Source organism: Gallus gallus, chromosome 2 (assembly GCF_016699485.2).
Source record: "Gallus gallus isolate bGalGal1 chromosome 2, bGalGal1.mat.broiler.GRCg7b, whole genome shotgun sequence".
Taxonomy (NCBI): domain Eukaryota; kingdom Metazoa; phylum Chordata; class Aves; order Galliformes; family Phasianidae; genus Gallus; species Gallus gallus.
Window position 1 is genome coordinate 7208263 of NC_052533.1, and position 16775 is coordinate 7225037.

Here is a 16775-nt window from a genome sequence, read left to right on the forward strand (position 1 = left end):
GTGCTTCTGGACATGGACAGGCTTTAGGGCACCATGGTTACTCATAGATATGAGTACGTTTGGGTACTTATGTGTATGAGCACAAGCCAACCTTGCAGGTCACAAAACTCAGTGCCAAAGGAGCTAGATAAATACCGTAGTAATGTGAGGGCTAAGCAGCAATTTTCACGATTGCAGTCTTATATTCAAACACACAGTGAGATTCAAACATGAATAGAGCCATGGACATATTGGAAAATGTCAAACACAAGTTCACAGGCATGATGAAGGGACTGGAGGAGAGGCTGAGAGCTGGGACTGCACAGCCTGGAGAAGAGGAGGCTCAGGGGGGATGTGGGACCTTACCAATATTTATAAATTTCTGAAAGGATATTTACACCTCAACCATTCAGAGATTCTGTGTAAGTTCCACTCACGTCCTGGTTTAGGCCTCCACATCTTCCACCGGCCTTAATTCCTTTTACCCTGTGTGTTTCCTGTGAAACACCAGGGTATTGTTTTCCTGACTCTGCCCATTCTGTTATATGCTTAATCTCTGTATCCCATTACAGCATGGATTTGTTAAAATGTACTGTTTACATTTTGAATTTGTGATTAATTCATCCACAGAATCATCAGTTGCACTTCTATAATGTGTTTTGTCTGACTTTATAAAAGATAATTGAGATGGGTTCACAGTGTACAATATTTTGCAGATAACTGTCACAGGAGTCAAAAGCTTTTCAGAGAATCATAGAATCATAGAATGGCTTGGGTTGGAAAGGACCTCAAGGATCATGAAGATCCAATCCCCCTCCACATGCAGGGCCACCAGCCTCCACATTTAATACCAGACCAGGCTGCCCAGGGCCCCATCCAACCTGGCCTTGAACGCCTCCAGGGATGGGCCATCCTCAGCCTCTATGGGCAGCCTGTTCCAGCACCTCACCACTCTCTTGGTAAACTCTCTCTTCTAACATCTAATACACTAGTGTTCTTGACAAACATTTCTCTTTTATAATGTATTTTGTAGCTTGTTTAGTGAGAAATGTTAGGCTGCTTTTTTCAGAAATCTGTACAAATGCACTTGAAGCAACAGTTACTAGCAGCATACAGGACTCAGCTTCTCTGGAAAACAGTGGCTTAATAAATACATAATCAAATATTTTCAAACTAAACAATTTTAAGGTGGAATTTTTGGAGCTTGCTAAGTAAAGGTTTTCATGGCCAGAATTCCCTTTCCACAAAAACATTGACATTTTCTTTTGAGAATATTTGTTCTCTTGCTTGTATATTTGGTTGTATTCAGAGAGGGGGGAAGAGAAAAGTTTTTTGCTGTCTTATAACCATGCATCAATTTTTCTTATCCTTCTTGTTTGTAGTAAAGGTATTTCTTCACAGGTCACATTGTTCATTTATCTAAGGAGCCAGATCTATAGAAAAGATTTAATGGGATATGAACTCCCCTCATGCAAAATAGCTGCAATTCAAAACCAAGTTACTTAGGCAGAATTTTGGCTTACAGAAAATTTCACCATAAAAAATAAATTATTTTCTGTAACTTAAGGTTTTAATCAGCTCTATTTCAAAATGTTTTCCCTTGCAAAATTCATAGTGTCATTTATGCTGTGTGCTGATATTTAATAAATTGGTTTTGTTTTTTAGCCATGAGAAGGAAAGATTAATTTTGTCAAAAAGGACTGTCTAATATAGATGTGTTGTATACTTTGGATGATGAGTTTTTGGAGATAGTCTGTATATCTCCACACAGCCTGTGTTGTGGTCTTTTTATTGTTCGGTGGACTAATGGAGTTAAGTTATATTTACATTTTCTAATTATATTTTGTTATGCCAAAAAATTATACATAAATATCTTCTTGCCACACCAACAACTGAGCTCTGTTCCTTCCTTGGAAAAAAAAAAAAAAAAGACAACAACTGCAACAACTAAGACTGAAATAGAAAACAAAATAGATAATGAGAGCCCATTGCAATCACAAAAGCCTTCATACGGCATGCTAGTCAAGCCTCCTGCTTTTCATCACAGCCATGCCATGGCCTTTGCTCGTATACTGAGCCCACAGCTCAAAGTCTTCTCCTGCCAACAACCTTGGCCAAGATCCCTTGCTCACTGCTGCTTTGGGAAACTGTCTTTGCAGCCTTTCTTGAGTTGGGGATCAGCAAGCAAACGTGCTTGCTAGAGGCTGTAGCACACAAAAAGCCGTTTGAAATAATGCTCCCACGTGCCAGGTGCGAAAGAGCAATCAGGGCAAGGATGTGTGATCAGATCCCACCATATGCCATCTTCTGTCAGCACGCACCAAGCATTAAGTCTTTTCCTCTGAAAGGATGGTTCAAACTTCAGTGCTCTTCTGTGCAAGTTGGAAGGTGGGTGAGCTACCCGGGTCATTGTTCCTCTGGAGTAATTACAGAGAGGGTGGGACAGAACACTGAGTGAGACACATTTTTTCTCCTTTCTTCCTCTACAGTACTTCTTAGAGTTGGTTATTTCTTTAAACACGTATATACCTAAGTTGACTGAGAGCCAACAAAGCTCCCACTTACCTTCTCTAGATGAGCTTCTGACAGCTGAAGTTTGTGACACTTGTTACAGTTAGTGAATTTAGCTTGTTTCATATCAGCGTGTCTTTGTAAAACAAGGATGTCCTAATCCTTTCCTTTTTTAAAAAATCTTTTTAATGGACTTCCAGTGTTCCTGCTTTATGGGCATTCGTTTATTTCAGTTATCTCCTTTTTCTTTACTTACTGTTTCCCTTAATTTAATTGATTGTGTGTAAATTAGACTCTATAGCATGCATTAGGAAGCAAACTGAGAAGTTGTATTCATTTTAGTGTCCAGTAAAATAAAGCTTATGACTGTATCTTTTAAAGAAAATGATGACTAAGGCAGGCTTGCGCTTCAGTGGTGCTTCCCCAGAGCTGGCAAACTCATAAAGAAAAAAAAAAAAAGTCTCTAAAGCTCCTATTGCTTTCACTATTCAAAGCGTTGGTCCCATAGCAGGCAACACTGAGTCTTTAATTGAAGATAAAGTGATGATGTAAGTTATCATTTGCTTTCAAAGTACTCTGACTTGAAGCTGAAAACTTACCAAAACAATTAGATCCTTGACCATGCTAAAAGATTTGGGCATTTGGAGACAACCTCTTGGTCTGCATCCATCGTACTATAATACTAGGGGAAAAAGAAGTAATTGTATATATATATAATGTATATACAATACATACATACATATATACGTACATACATAAAATTCATATATATATATATATATAAATATCATTGAATAGATGTCAGGCCCCTGTTTTCTCAAGCATTTTAGAAATGTGATAAAATGCCCTAAGGAGTTCACACATTTACAGACTCAAATAATACCAGTTAGGTGATTGGCACAACAGATTAACTAAGTTCTTGTCTTTAATGCCAACCTAGCAACTAGTGCATATCAACAGAAAGTAGACATTATTTGTAGGCATGATATCCCTTCTTGAAAAGGATTTACATACCTAATCTCAAATAATTCAGAATTTGATCCTCACTTACCTAGGAAGAATAAATTGTATGTTACAGTGCCTACGTTGCAAGACTTTGCTATCTATTGTAAAAATCCACTGAAAGTCCACTGAATAGTAGAGCAAAAAAAATATCTGCAGATGTGGTAGGAATATCATCCAACAGTAAGAAGCACTAATATTACCCTCAAGGTGAAAAGAACTCAAAGTTGAATTGACAGGCTTATATCAACCTCTCATCACATAAAAGGAGTAATGCAATTAGATGCAGTCTTATTTTGTTGAAATATTTTTATCAGGTGCAGAATGTTATGAGATGATACAGATAATTAGCAGAGAAATTTAATCATCTGTATCACAATGGAAATAAAAAAAATGGGCTCTCTAATCAAAACATAGACTCACCTGATCTGAAATTAGAATGTTTTAGTATGTCTTCCAGGCTAGAAAGTTTAGCTAGAAATTAATGGGAGTTGGCAAGCATTAAATTATCTACCTAAAAGATGTTACACTGTTTCATGAAAGAAATAGAAATATATTGATACTTAAAAAAAAATAAAAACTTCTCTACAAGACTGCAGCATTGAAAATAGTGTCTTTCTTAACATATACCAAAGCCAGGATGCCTTCTGAGCAATAACCTGTCAATAGGTCATTTATTAAAAAGAATGTTCATTCTTGGGTAAATTGGGAACTGTAGTATTTTTTTTCATTATTATTTTTAGTGTTAGTTTTTTTAACCAATAGTTACGGTGTTTCATGTTGAAGGAAACTTTATGGTTGGAACCTGGTCATAGGTGTGAGCTTTGGCAGCTGGACTTCATATCACAGAATGGAATCATAGAATGGCTTGGATTGGAAGGGACCTTGAAGATCATCTAGTTCTGACTCCCTTGCCATTGGAGAGGTTTCATTGGGATGAACTTGCTTTGATCGTAATGCTTGGCATTTTCTTGCCATTATGTAAGATTCTCTTGGCTTCCAGGAATTGTGATTTTGGTATCTTTCCAGTTTGGCTGGAGTCACTGTCAGCAGTAAACACTTGAGTGAAGAGACTAATGCTTTTTGCCTCCTCAATCTAATTTGCATTAAAATATGTAACTATCAGAATGACAGTGAAATTAAAATTGCTTTATAGGGTGAAATCCATTGCATGACAAAATCTCACTTTTTAACACAAGTCTGCCAATATTTTAAATTCAGTGTTAATGAGAAATCTTACTGCACACATTGCTTTTACCAAACCATGCTTTAGTTATCCTTCCGTGTATTTAGTATATATGTATATATTTTAAACTATGAAGCACCTTCTTATTCTGGGAGAACTGAGTAGCACAGCATACTCTCAGTTTAGCAGATAGTGTGATCTGTTGCTTACATGATGAAATTCATGAAGTCCAACTGGAAATTCAAAGTCCATTTAATACTGAGAATACTTGCTAAAATATATTAATGTGGTGCATGTCATTTCTACTACAAAAGTTGTAGTTTTTAAAGTTTTAAACACGCTATCTCTGTTTAACCAGAAGCAGTACATGCCTGGAAAGCAAGATCTCAGATTGCTTCATGTTAATGTTTTCCCATTGTTACTAGTGTGTCTAATGATTCTGCCTAGATTTTCCTAGCATTCACATATATTTAAATTTCATAGGCCATTTCATTATGAAGAAATTATATTCTGAATACGTTTCCTCCTTCTCTGAATCCCTTGGCAACTTCAACAGTCGATTTCATTCACGAAAAAGTAATTATTTGAATTCTGTATATTTTTAGCTTTTATTCATGGAGTTTAGAAGCTGGAAATGTGAAGAGAGAGAAGCTTCAAAGGGGAATCTATAATTTTTAGTAGCAGTCCTGGATCCTGCTGTCCTAGCCTGCAGCTGTCCATGTTGCCTCATGCCCAGGCTGTGCTATGGTGTATACACTTTTAGCAAGAAACCTCACATGCTGCATATGGGCATGTATGTCCGTATGCACTCATTTGAGTCTCTCTTATTTCCTGTATGCTGTATTAATGCCACAGGTGTACTTCAAAGAGGTCTGAGGCATGTAGGCATTAGACAGCACCAATGAATGAATGGTATTCAGTTCAAAATCTGGAAAATATTCTTAGGTGCTTCTACCTAATAAAGTAGTAATATGGGACATGTGGGCCAGTAGCTCTCTACATCCATTAGTGCCATGGATCATAGTGTGAGATCTCCCATCTCAAACCACTTCATGAAGTGCACTCTAAGGTCTTGTCTGTAGTTGAGATGGCAGCATGACAGCATGAAAGCAGTGCTCCATGTGAGCCTGTAAACTCTGTGGTTTATCATGGACTACAGGAAAACAAGCTAGGGATCTCTGTAGCAGCGTTATGGTCTGTTTGCAGCTGAATAATTCACTTGCAGTTAATGGGGAGTTGACTGCATTCCAGGTAGCTGTCTAAAGGTGATACGTCTCAAGTCTGGTGAATCTAATGAATTTCTCTGCTTTCTAGGAGCTAGATGTCAAAGCTAGTGCATGGTCATTTAGTGTCTGAATAGTATCACTGTTTCCCTCAGAATGGAGTTAATATGTGCCAACTAAACTGTCCAGTTATACCTTGAGAAAACACATTCTTAGCGCTGTAATAGGAGCACACTAGTGAGTCTCAAATGCAGTATTTTTCAGCTATGTTGTTGCAGAGTCCCTGGGGATGTGAAGTTGCTTAGTTCTGCATCTCAGTGGGTGAGGCTGTGCCTCTACTAGGAGATGAGAAGTGAATGGCTGCTAAAAGAGAGGTAAAGTGGAGGACGTGGGGAGGGGTGGAGAATGTCACCATGTGGCACAATTTTGGCAGTAGCACCGTAAATCATTTGGAAATTCAGCGGTTGCTATCACATTCTTTTTTCCTCAGGATGTCTGAGATAACTTAATTTCCCCATTTTCAGCTATTTCTCTCCTGTTTGGGTTAGCAAAGATGGCTTAAGTACCTTCATGCAGTGAAAAGTAGCAAATGTTAGCTTTTTAGCAGCAGCTGTTCTGTCATTATTCTAATTTCTTGAAGAATTAGGGATTCTCAGAAGTATTTTCTTTTATCTTTATTTAACATTATAGTTGCTTTATCTGTCTCTCCAATGTCTTTTCTTTACAAGAAGGAGCAATCACTACAGCTGTCCTCATGTTTTTGTTTAAATACATGGGCAGGGTTCCAGCATAGTTTGAGTACAAGTTTTTCAGAATAGACATGTAGCATGTCTTGGCTAGCAGGATGCTCAAAAATGGTCCACTTTAGGTAGAAGAGAAGAGGTTTCGTGCTGTAATTCTTTCTCCAGTAGTGTACTACCAAATACCATTATTGAACATATTTATTATTAATAAAGTTCTGTCCCTGGCTTCCATTAGGGTCGCACAGTGTTACACTCGGTCATTTTACTTGGGATATCAGCAATCCCAGTCCTTTGCATGCTATAATTGGTAGCAAAGCAAGTACTACAGATGATGTTTCCTTTGGTGCAGAGACACTGAGATGGTTGGGGTCTGGAGCACTTAGGCCTTGAGGAGAGGCTGAGGGAGCCAGACTTGTTCAGCATGAAGAAGAGATGGGTTTGGAGGGACATGAGAGCAGCTTTCCAGTCCATTGGGGAGGTTATCAAGAAGATGGAACCAGATTCTCCCCAGTTAGGTGGGGCAGGAGGATGAGAGGCAACAGGCTTATACTGAAACAATGGAGGTTCAGCTGGAGTGTAAGCACTGCTTTTTGTTTCACATGAGGACAGTCAGCCATTGGAATGGGTTGCCCAATGAGGCTGTACAGTTGTCATTTCTGGAGGATTTCAAGATATGGCTTGATAAAGTCCTGAACAATCTGGGCTAACATCAGAGATGACCCTACTTGAGAAGGAGATTGGGAGGTCCTTCCAGCCTGAGTGATCCTCTGATCACAAGCATTTGGGTTGTGTTCCGTCTCAGCATTTCTATGACAAAACACTAGCACAGAGCTTGTTGGTGTCTATGGGAGAGGAAATGTTGGTTGTCTGAAACTCTAGAGTTATTTTAGATTTGAGGCTAGGTAAGTATTTTCAGGTTCTGCAACATATGTTCCCATGGCAAACTGGTGCGTGGCAGAAAGTGCAAATAGACTTTCCCAGTGCTCAGTTGGACTGACTGGCCCCAGAAAAGGAATAAATACACATAGTGCTGTGACCTGAGTCTCCTGGGATGTAAGGGACAGGAAAACTGGTGGAGCTGTAGCATGGCTTTGAATTATCTTAGAAAGTATAGTCTAGAAATTAGACTGAAGAGAATCCTGAGCACAGACTTGTTGGGTAGGCTGACAGGAAGGAGATGGAATTCTTACAAATGGGTTTGACTGAGAAGAAAATGCTGTTTGTTGTATTTTGAAATTACATAAACTATTTTACTGGGGAGAAGAAAAGTTACCTTAGTTTAAGGAGAAATGGTGAAATCCTGATAGTCTCAGAAAGGACTTTCAGTTCAACAGCTGTTGTATTTTTCTGCGATCTTACATCCTTCAAATATTTCTTTAAAAATACTGAATAAAGGAAAGTCTGTGCTATGCAGCCAGCTAATATTGTGTGAAATTAATTCTTTCCTTCTATTCAGAAGGACTGTTCCCAGACTTGTTTTGGCTAGCGAGAAGGGGAGCCAGCATCAAATACAATGAATGGGTTTTATTTGATAAAATAAATTCTCCCACTCTCTTATCATGGCTTTAAATAATGTACTTCAATAGGATGTAAGCATTGTAGACTGTGTTCCCTTTCAGATAAAGGAAGTCTGCATCAGAGTACTGAAACCTACATAGAAAAAAAAAATTCTATAAGGCAGTTTGGTTTTTTTTATGTATTGCATTTTGTGATAGAAGTAGGAAAAGTACATTTCCTCAAAATAACCTATAGAAATGGTGACACATGAAGATGGCATTTTGTTTTTGTCCAAGTACCAAATACATTGGTAAGCATATACATATATATAATTGTACAGTCATTTCACTTAAGACCTTGAGGTTGAGATCCAGCTGAGTCTGAGCTAAACTTCCCTACATTTATATCAGAAGTAACTCTACTGACAAAGGAGGTACATTGGGTTTAAACCAGCAAATGCAGAAGTCATGAATTCTGTCAGTTTTCCTCTAATAGAAAGCTTGACATGTTTAAGGAACGTTTTAATTTTATATTGAGGTTCTCTGGGGTAGATTTTTTGCCTTAAATTCAGGATGACCACCAGTAAGCAGTTCGGCTCCTTAAGCCATGCTATTACTGCCTTTGGTTGTAGGGTGATTGGTTATCTTTCTGCATCATTCGAAGTCAAAAATGTTCCCTAAAGAAATGTGGAAGAAATCTCAGGTCCTTCCTGCATTAAACACCGTGGCTGGTGTTTAATAATAATAATAAAAAAAAAAACCCTCAACAAAAAGAGTCAAAGGTGAAACTAAGCCATTTGCTTGTAGTTTTGACCTTAAGCATAAGTTGTTTTAATCAAGGCAATTGCCGTGGTTTTGCCAACAATGCATAATTTAAATGAAAATAGTCAGGCAAACCCAATAGCTGCATCATGCCAAAGCTGAGGGGAAAACATCCAAAAGATGCTATTGCCAGAGTTCAATATACGGTAAGTAATTCTGTTGGTATATAAAGTAAAGCAAGAGGCAAATGGGCCTGCTAACTGTGAAGTGGATAACAAATGTTCTGCATTCATACATAATTAAAACACCTGAGGGTAAAATACTGAGATGCAACAGGAGCTGCTTGATAAAACAGAAAGATTGAAGAAAAGAAAACGAGAGACAAGAATGTGAGAAACAAAATGAGGAGCTTTCTACTCAAGAGGCACAATGTATCAGGTGTATGCAATTCTGAAATAAAGGTAACAGAGAAGATAATAGAGACTTGCAAGTGCAGGGTGACATTTTTGCAGAAGAGGAACTCACACAGGTGGATTCTCAGAAAACAAGGTGAGCAACACTATGGGATTGTACACATGGTTTTCTGTTTCCAATGGATGACCACTGCCCATGAGAAAACAGTGTTACACACTGTTTAGGACCAGAGTTGAAGGCACTACAGATGAGCACAACTAAAGGACTTGTAGAAGTCCCCATGGATAAAAGGGGAGCTTCTGCTCCAGCCATTGGCTTGGTTAAACCTTGGATGACAAGAGAGTTTCTGGCTTCAACAACTTCTGCTTTTTCTTCTTGGTTTTCTTTCTCAGCTATTTAAGCAAATTGCTTCCTCTATTCTCCAAGTTTTTTTTTCCCTTTGGAGCATGCAAGCTCAGAAGCAGCTATGTCCATCCCAAATGAATCAATGGGCATTCTGGCCTGGTCTAGTATTAGATAAGGAGGTTGGCAGCCCTGCCTGGGGCAGGGGAGTTGGAGCTTGATGATCCTGGAGGTCCCTTACAACCCAAGCCATTCTGTGATTCTATGACATCTAATTCTCCTGGAGCTGGCAGTCATTATTTCTGGACAAATTGTACACATATAATAAAAGAAGAGAGAAAAAGACACCGCTCTTCAGGAAGGAGTGTTCCTGACTGAGGAACCTGCTGAGGTGTGTGCCTTTGGGATGGGTGGCATGGCTGCCTCTGGACAGCCACACTGAGAGGTATATTCCCACATGCGTGGCAGGAAGGGAACATCTTCCAGTGGCCACTAAGCAGGGTAGCTTGGGTGGGGGACAAGAGGTCTGCCCAAAGCTCATACGAGTGAAAAACAACAGGAAAAGTGGAAACACTGCTGGGAATAAGGGGTGTGGTCAAGGTTTTACTGCAAACATGGGGGCTATGCCCTTCCACGTGCATTTCTTCTCTGAAAGAGTGGTAAGGCATTGGAACAGGCTGCACAGGAAAGTGATGGAGTTCCTGCCCCTGGGGGGGTATTAAAGAACCATGGAGACACGGCACTAAGGGACATTTTTTAGTGGGCACGGTGGTGATGGGTCACAGGTCGGACTTAATCATCTTAGTGGTCTTTTCCTACCTTAATCATTCTATGATTTCCCCACGATGGGGTTGAGCTCCGGCTCCCCCTGCCCACGTGGCGTGCGAAGGGGCTCACAGCGCACCCCGTGTGCCGCCTCGGAGACAGCTCGCCGGGCACGCCCCCACCCCAGACTGCGCCGGGCGAGTCCCGGGGGCTCCGGGCAGGGGGTGCAGCGGGGCCGGGCCGCAGCCTTGGGAACGCGGCGTGCTGTCCCCGCTATAACCTGCGGTGTTTCCATTCCCCACCTTCCTTGCATCAGCCGTGGCCTGGCCCTAGCCGGTGCACAGTTGATGCTGTGAGAGGCGGCTCCGATCGCCCCTTCCCCCTCTACAACCCCATCCCCGGTTGCTGTTGGTAAAAAGCGTGTGCACCCCCCGGGAGAGCAGCGAGCCGGGTACGGCCAGGGGAGTGAGGAAAAGCACAACCCCTCCACCCGTTCGCATCACCTTCTTTTTATTTATCATTTTCTCCCCTCCAATCTGCGAGCGGGGTCTCACGGGGTGTGGAGGGCTCGGTGGGACCCTCCCCCGCCCCCGGGCATGGCCAGAGCGAGGGGCGGGCGTGCGGCTGCATCCTGCCCGCCCCACCGGCACCCACAGGGCAACAGCTGAAGCTTGGGGGAAGGGGGGTGGGTCTGAGCCTGCCTGCCCCCCAGTCCTTCCTGCCTTCCCATCTGATAGGAGCTGTTTTATTTATTTATTTTTCTTTTGGTCGGGTGAACGGGAGAGGAAAAATTAATGAAAGGGTGGGGAAGGGAAAAAGCACGCCAGCATCCTCCCCCTCTGCTACTCGTAGTTCCCTCCACTCCACGCTAAAAAGCCATCGCAAGTGCACGCTGGTTCTTCGCTGAAGTGATCCAGCCGCTGGATTAAGTAACTCTGGGAGAGCAGCGCACGCACATACATACACACACACACACACACAGCGAAAATGAAGGAAAAGGCGATGTTTCAAACCGCTAAAATGCAGGGGAACATGATGGTAAGTGGCTGCTGCCGCCGCCTCCAATGACTGTAAGTAAGCGGCGGGGTCCCCGCTCGTGCTCGGTGCTCCCACACCCCCGACAGCCTCTGCACGGTCGCTGCGGGGCCCCTTTGTGTTGGTTGAGGGGGGACGACCCAGCGAGGGGTCATCTCTGCTCAGCGCCCACTCCTGGGGGGGGGGGGGGGGGTCAGGGTGCGGAGGCTGCGGTGATGTCCCTGTTTAGGAGGGTCTGTGGTGCAGAGGGGGCGGTGGGTCGGTACCACGCTCCGGCACGGCCAACTTCGGCAAGTTGATGTCCGTGGTGTGTGTGTGTGTGGGTTGGGGGATGTGGAACGGGGGGATGGTTTGCCTGCCTCGTGTTTCATTTGGCATTGCTATTGGAAATGCTTATCGTGATGCTGGTTTTTAAGAAGCCTACTCGGGATGCTTTTAAATCAGCTCCCTCCCTTAAGGTGGGGGGGGGGAAACAATAATAACAATAAAAAGCCAGCTGCTCTCACGGAGGAAGTGCTGGTTGCCATCTTGTGCCGATGGAAATATATTGGTGTGTTTTGCCCGCCGGCTTGACCCCCTGGGGGCACCGGGGGTGCGATGTGCTCCATATGCTCTGACAGCTGGGGGTGGGCAGCGGTGTGTCTGCAGGGCACTTCACTGCCAAAGCTACTTCCCCCATGTGGAGGGGACCTGTTGGTCTCCCGTCCCCTCCCTCTGTCAAGAGGAGTGCTCAGATTTTGCCCACCGCTGAAGGGGAGATGTTAGTGTGTAATACAAATGGTTGTATGTGTCTCTCTCGTGCTTTGGGTTGACGTGTTCAAGAGGCGGCCAAAGTATTCTCCATCCTTTAATTAGGTTCTGTAGTAAAACGCTTTGCTGGCTTTTTGAGGCTATGCCTCCTTTTCCAGATCCAATAACGCTGCTTTTTCCAGTGGTAGTTTTTAAGGGGAAGGTGCAATGCTATGTGACCTGTGAATTCAACTAAGGGAACTGAATGGGAACTTCTGCAAACATTTTTCCAGGAGAACTGCACAGTGTGATTGCATAGTATTGCATAGTACTCCTTTCATTGTGCCTCTTCAATGCCTGGAAATATTGCAGTGCTTCTGGTGCTGCAACTTCTGTAACATGGGGAGGCAGAGATCGTTATTTGCTTAAGCTGCTGATCCTAGAGGTCATTGTAGTTGGTGATGATGATGTACAATGCCACTAAGAAGAAATAATAAACCACTTGAGATGTCACTGTGTGTTTGAAGTACAGGATTTGCCTAATTTACATAGGCAATGTCCTATGTAATTGATAAAACCCTCACGCACGTTTCCTTGCTGGTCTCTGAAGTCGGGGCACGGTGAGCAGGCAGGGATTCCCCAGTGCTGCTTCTGCTGGGGTTTTTGGTCAGCAGAATGGATCCGCATCCACACCCCTCTGTTAGATGAGCACAGGCTGGAATGATCGATCTGCACGCAGAGCTGTATGCTGGGGGCTGTCCACAGCTCAAAACCCTCTGCTAGAGACCATAGTTTTTACCTTTGATTCAAATAGGGCAGGATCTATCTGCCAGGCTGCTATGTCACAGCTGTCTCTTTCATACTGTGTGATACAGGGTGGTCTCCTTCACTTGAGCGCCAGGGTTTCCTTTGCAGAACTCTCTTTAAGGGCACTGTCAATGAGATCTGGAGACAAGGAAACTGTTATATTGACACAGGTGATTTCTTTAATTCATGCCTGTGTTTTTATGGGCCACCTAAAACACATAGCTGGTGTTTATGCTGATCTGGTCTATAGTTGTGACTGGATCTGCAGTTCATTTAAGTAAGACTTAAATTTAGGTGAATATTTCAGCTTTAAAATACTTGGAGAGGTTTCATGCTTCAGGATAAGACCTAATCCTCAAATCTCAGGAGTGCTTTCAATGAAAGTTCTATCAAGTAAGGATAAGTACTTTCATTGCTCTTTTTATTAAGCTTAAAAAAATAATTAAAACAGTGGTATATTTCTTTGTATCTATTTATCACTTTGTTACAACCAGTGTTAGAGCCCTGGAACAGTCATGTCTAAGCCTGCTGTTGTGAGTGTCCTCTCTTATGCACCTGGCAGTCACTGAAGGTAGGGGAGGGATATGTGTGTTGAGTCCTAGAGGCTGCTCTATGCTGTGCACTGCTCTAACTGCCTACCAGAATTTGAGAAATCATTGAAGATTCAAAGCCCATTGTGGTTTTCTTCTTTTTATTTATTTTTTGTTTGTCTGTTTTCTGGCAGTTTTGCTGTTGCTTAGAATCTTGACAAGCTTCTAACTATATATTGATTATCTTTTTAGAAATCTTTCTTAAACTGAGCTATTTCATTTTTAAAATGATGTGACGCCAAGTGATAATGTGGCATGCTGCTCCCTGGATACCCAATGGGCCCTTTTAAAGTGCAGCGATAGCTCATGGAGTTACTACACCTGTGATTTCTTTATTACCTAATTAGACCAGCAAAAACCAAGCCAGTCTTGTGACACTGAGATAAATGTTTTTATCTTTGTGACAGTATTTCATCAGAGCTTTGTTTTGGCTTTTTAAACAACACTTACCTGGAAAGGTGCCTATTTTTGTTTTACCGCGCTATTTCCCATTCATCACTTGAGCCAAGGGAATGTAGCTCACCGAAATAGTTCACCCCTCTTACCATGAGATTTCTCTTAATTCTACATAAATACTGTAGGGAGTGAGTAATACACAATGGTTTCCTACAGCAATAACCAACGTATCCCATGAGTTTTCCACAGTCTCTTTCAAGTTAATATGCAACAGTAGGGTTTGGAGAAAAAAGTGCATTACTTTTGGAGATTAATTTAATGCACTTACATAGGATCCTAACTGGAAGTGCAGCTGTGTAATTTATTTTGTTAAAACAGCCCTGTTATTCCTCTAGATATTCAGTTGTCAAGTAAAGGATGATAATACCAACTGCACTTGCACTTGTTTTATTCCACTCTTGCCTTTGTCTCCCCTGGGACTGATCTATCGTAATCTATCATGCACACAGGATTTTTTTCTTTTTTTCTTCTTCTTTTTTTTTTTAATGCATTTGCAAGAAAATCCATTAAGTAGAGCTATTTTAAAGACCTTTAACATAGTGGCATATTCTCCTCTTACGTACACCTGTGCAAAGCCAAAGAATATAATGGCAGAGCTACAATGAAGAGGAGCTACTACCTTCAGATGTAGGCATGTTGGTGAGCAGAGAAACTGAGCTCAGTGGAAGTACATAGGGTTCTGTGATGCAAAATTTAATCTATTGTATGTGATCATGCTGTTATTTTGGTGTCTTTAGTTGACAGTGAGAGCAGTGAGCACTCTGCTGTAGCCAGCTATCTCTGTTAGAAGGATGTGGCAATGAAACTCGTTCTGAATTTCAATCCAGGCAACATCTGCCCTAATGACTGGAAACTACCAAGAGAAACCCTGATGAACGTGCCACTTTTTTATTTTGCTGGGGAAAAAAAATATATGAACAGGGCAGAGGAGGCTGTTCTGGTTCATTGGGAGGACTTATCTAAACCTCCAGATCCTTCTATGTTTTGTTTGGCCATTTAAATCCTGACTCTGATAGCTGCAGCTTGGGAGGTTATATAAAAACAAATAAAAGCAAGCCCAGTGGTGAGTGTTTTCACCCATAAGCTCTGTTGGCATCTCTGAGGCATCAGAGACTTCAGGGGTACAAATGGCACGAACATGGAGCTACGCTGCCATCTTTGGTGTGTTCCTTCTGTGTCTTCCTGGAGTCACACTGGTGCTGCCAAACAGTAAATCCAGCTGTCCTCCTGCCCTTTTTGTTTTCATGATGCCTCCGCAGTGCAGTAAATTCATACTAAAAGCATAAATAAAAGGAAAATTACAATGGAACATCAATCTCTTATTTGCTGTATTTTATCTGAGGTTTATTGCTTGCAGTGATCAATCACTTCACACTGAAACATACATGGTGTAATGTTTCTTAGCCAAGAATACAGCTGGCCTACCAGGGGGTAAAGAAGCTGCACAGGGATTAATCTTTCTTGAAACTTCCACCTGAAGTAAGTGGTGGAGTTTCTGTTCCAGCACAGTCTACCTGCTACTTTGTCCTTCTCTCTACCTCAGATCCCACTTGATTTAGAAACCAAATGCTGTCCAGATTTTGTGTGCTATCCATCAACTGTCTGCTACCTTGGCTGAAAAAAGGGGCCTCCAGAGCTGAAAACAAGGGAACTGTTGTAGTTCCCTGATGAGCTATCATGACTCCAACTGAAGTTTTTAAGTCCGGTAGAAATGAAACTGCTAAACAACAGCAAGAATTGCAGCAGAACATCTTTGGCTGTGCTGCTTTGTGAGAGGTAGGTTATGTTTTGAGGTCTGTAGCAGTCTGGTATTCTTTCTGGGTCAAGCATAAAGGAAAAAAAACATTCTCTTTTGTTAGGATGATACATGCAGTGGAGGGCACAGTCCAAAGGAGTTACTGAGATTGCTGCATTGTGCCCAGTGGAAAAGCTGTGAGATGTTCTGTGACTGTTTGAATGTCATGTCAGTATCTGATGGAAATTAAGAGTGTTTGCACATTTAAAGGGGGATGGCAGAGGGCTCCAAGAGGAAATATCCAGTGGGATCTGAATGTAGCCCTTCTAATGCAGAGTGTGCTTTTAGATACATCCTTATGCAGGGCATGGGGGGAGAGAGTCTGAACTATGGAATGAGTCTATTAATGCGAGAAGATAATTCACAGCATGTTCCTTTGCACCAAGCATCATTTCTGTATATCTCACAGGTTGAATTTCTTCACAGAACTTTGCACTCAAGTGGTATTGGTTTAACTACGCAGAGGGGAAGGTCATGCTGAAGAAATCATAAAGAATCATGCCAAGGCATGACTCTAACTGGTACTGTAACTCTAATAGCAACAGGCTATTTAACGTAGCTGACAAAGGCAGAACAAGACTCAAAAGCTGGAAGTTGAAGTCAGAGCATTTTGGACTAGAAAAATAAAGTGCCCCATTTTTATAGAGAAGGTGATTAGCTGCTGGAACAGTCTCTGTGGGAGTGCAGTAGTTTCTCAGGCTCTTGAGGTTCTTCATTAGAACAAGATGGAAATAGCGTTCCTCTGACTAAACGTTGGTTTATTCAATGTAGACATCTGCATCGTGTGTAGTCAGCCTAGACACTCTCTATAATAGTATTAGTCAGTGGAGTCTGGGGCATGATTCATTCCATCTTCATGTGGTTGTGTCAAATGGACCAGAGGAATTGTACCTCAAGTGCCGATTTCTCTCCATCGACGCTATTAAAGATGAGGATACTG

General features: G+C 41.9%; 1 protein-coding gene across 2 annotated transcripts in view; it reads left to right on the plus strand.

Annotated features, from left to right (window-relative positions):
- DPP6 (dipeptidyl peptidase like 6) overlaps positions 1-16775 on the plus strand; it is a 490036-nt gene that overhangs the window by 39754 nt on the left and 433507 nt on the right. Inside the window, exon 1 of one of the 2 annotated variants that reach the window (XM_004939153.5) lies at positions 11010-11461. The exons of the other annotated variant lie outside the window; for it this stretch is intronic. Within the exon in view, the coding sequence (XP_004939210.1) occupies positions 11411-11461 (51 nt within the window). The 5' untranslated portion in view covers positions 11010-11410. Of the gene's footprint in view, positions 1-11009; positions 11462-16775 lie in introns of those variants that run through there. 2 annotated transcript variants of the gene reach the window in all.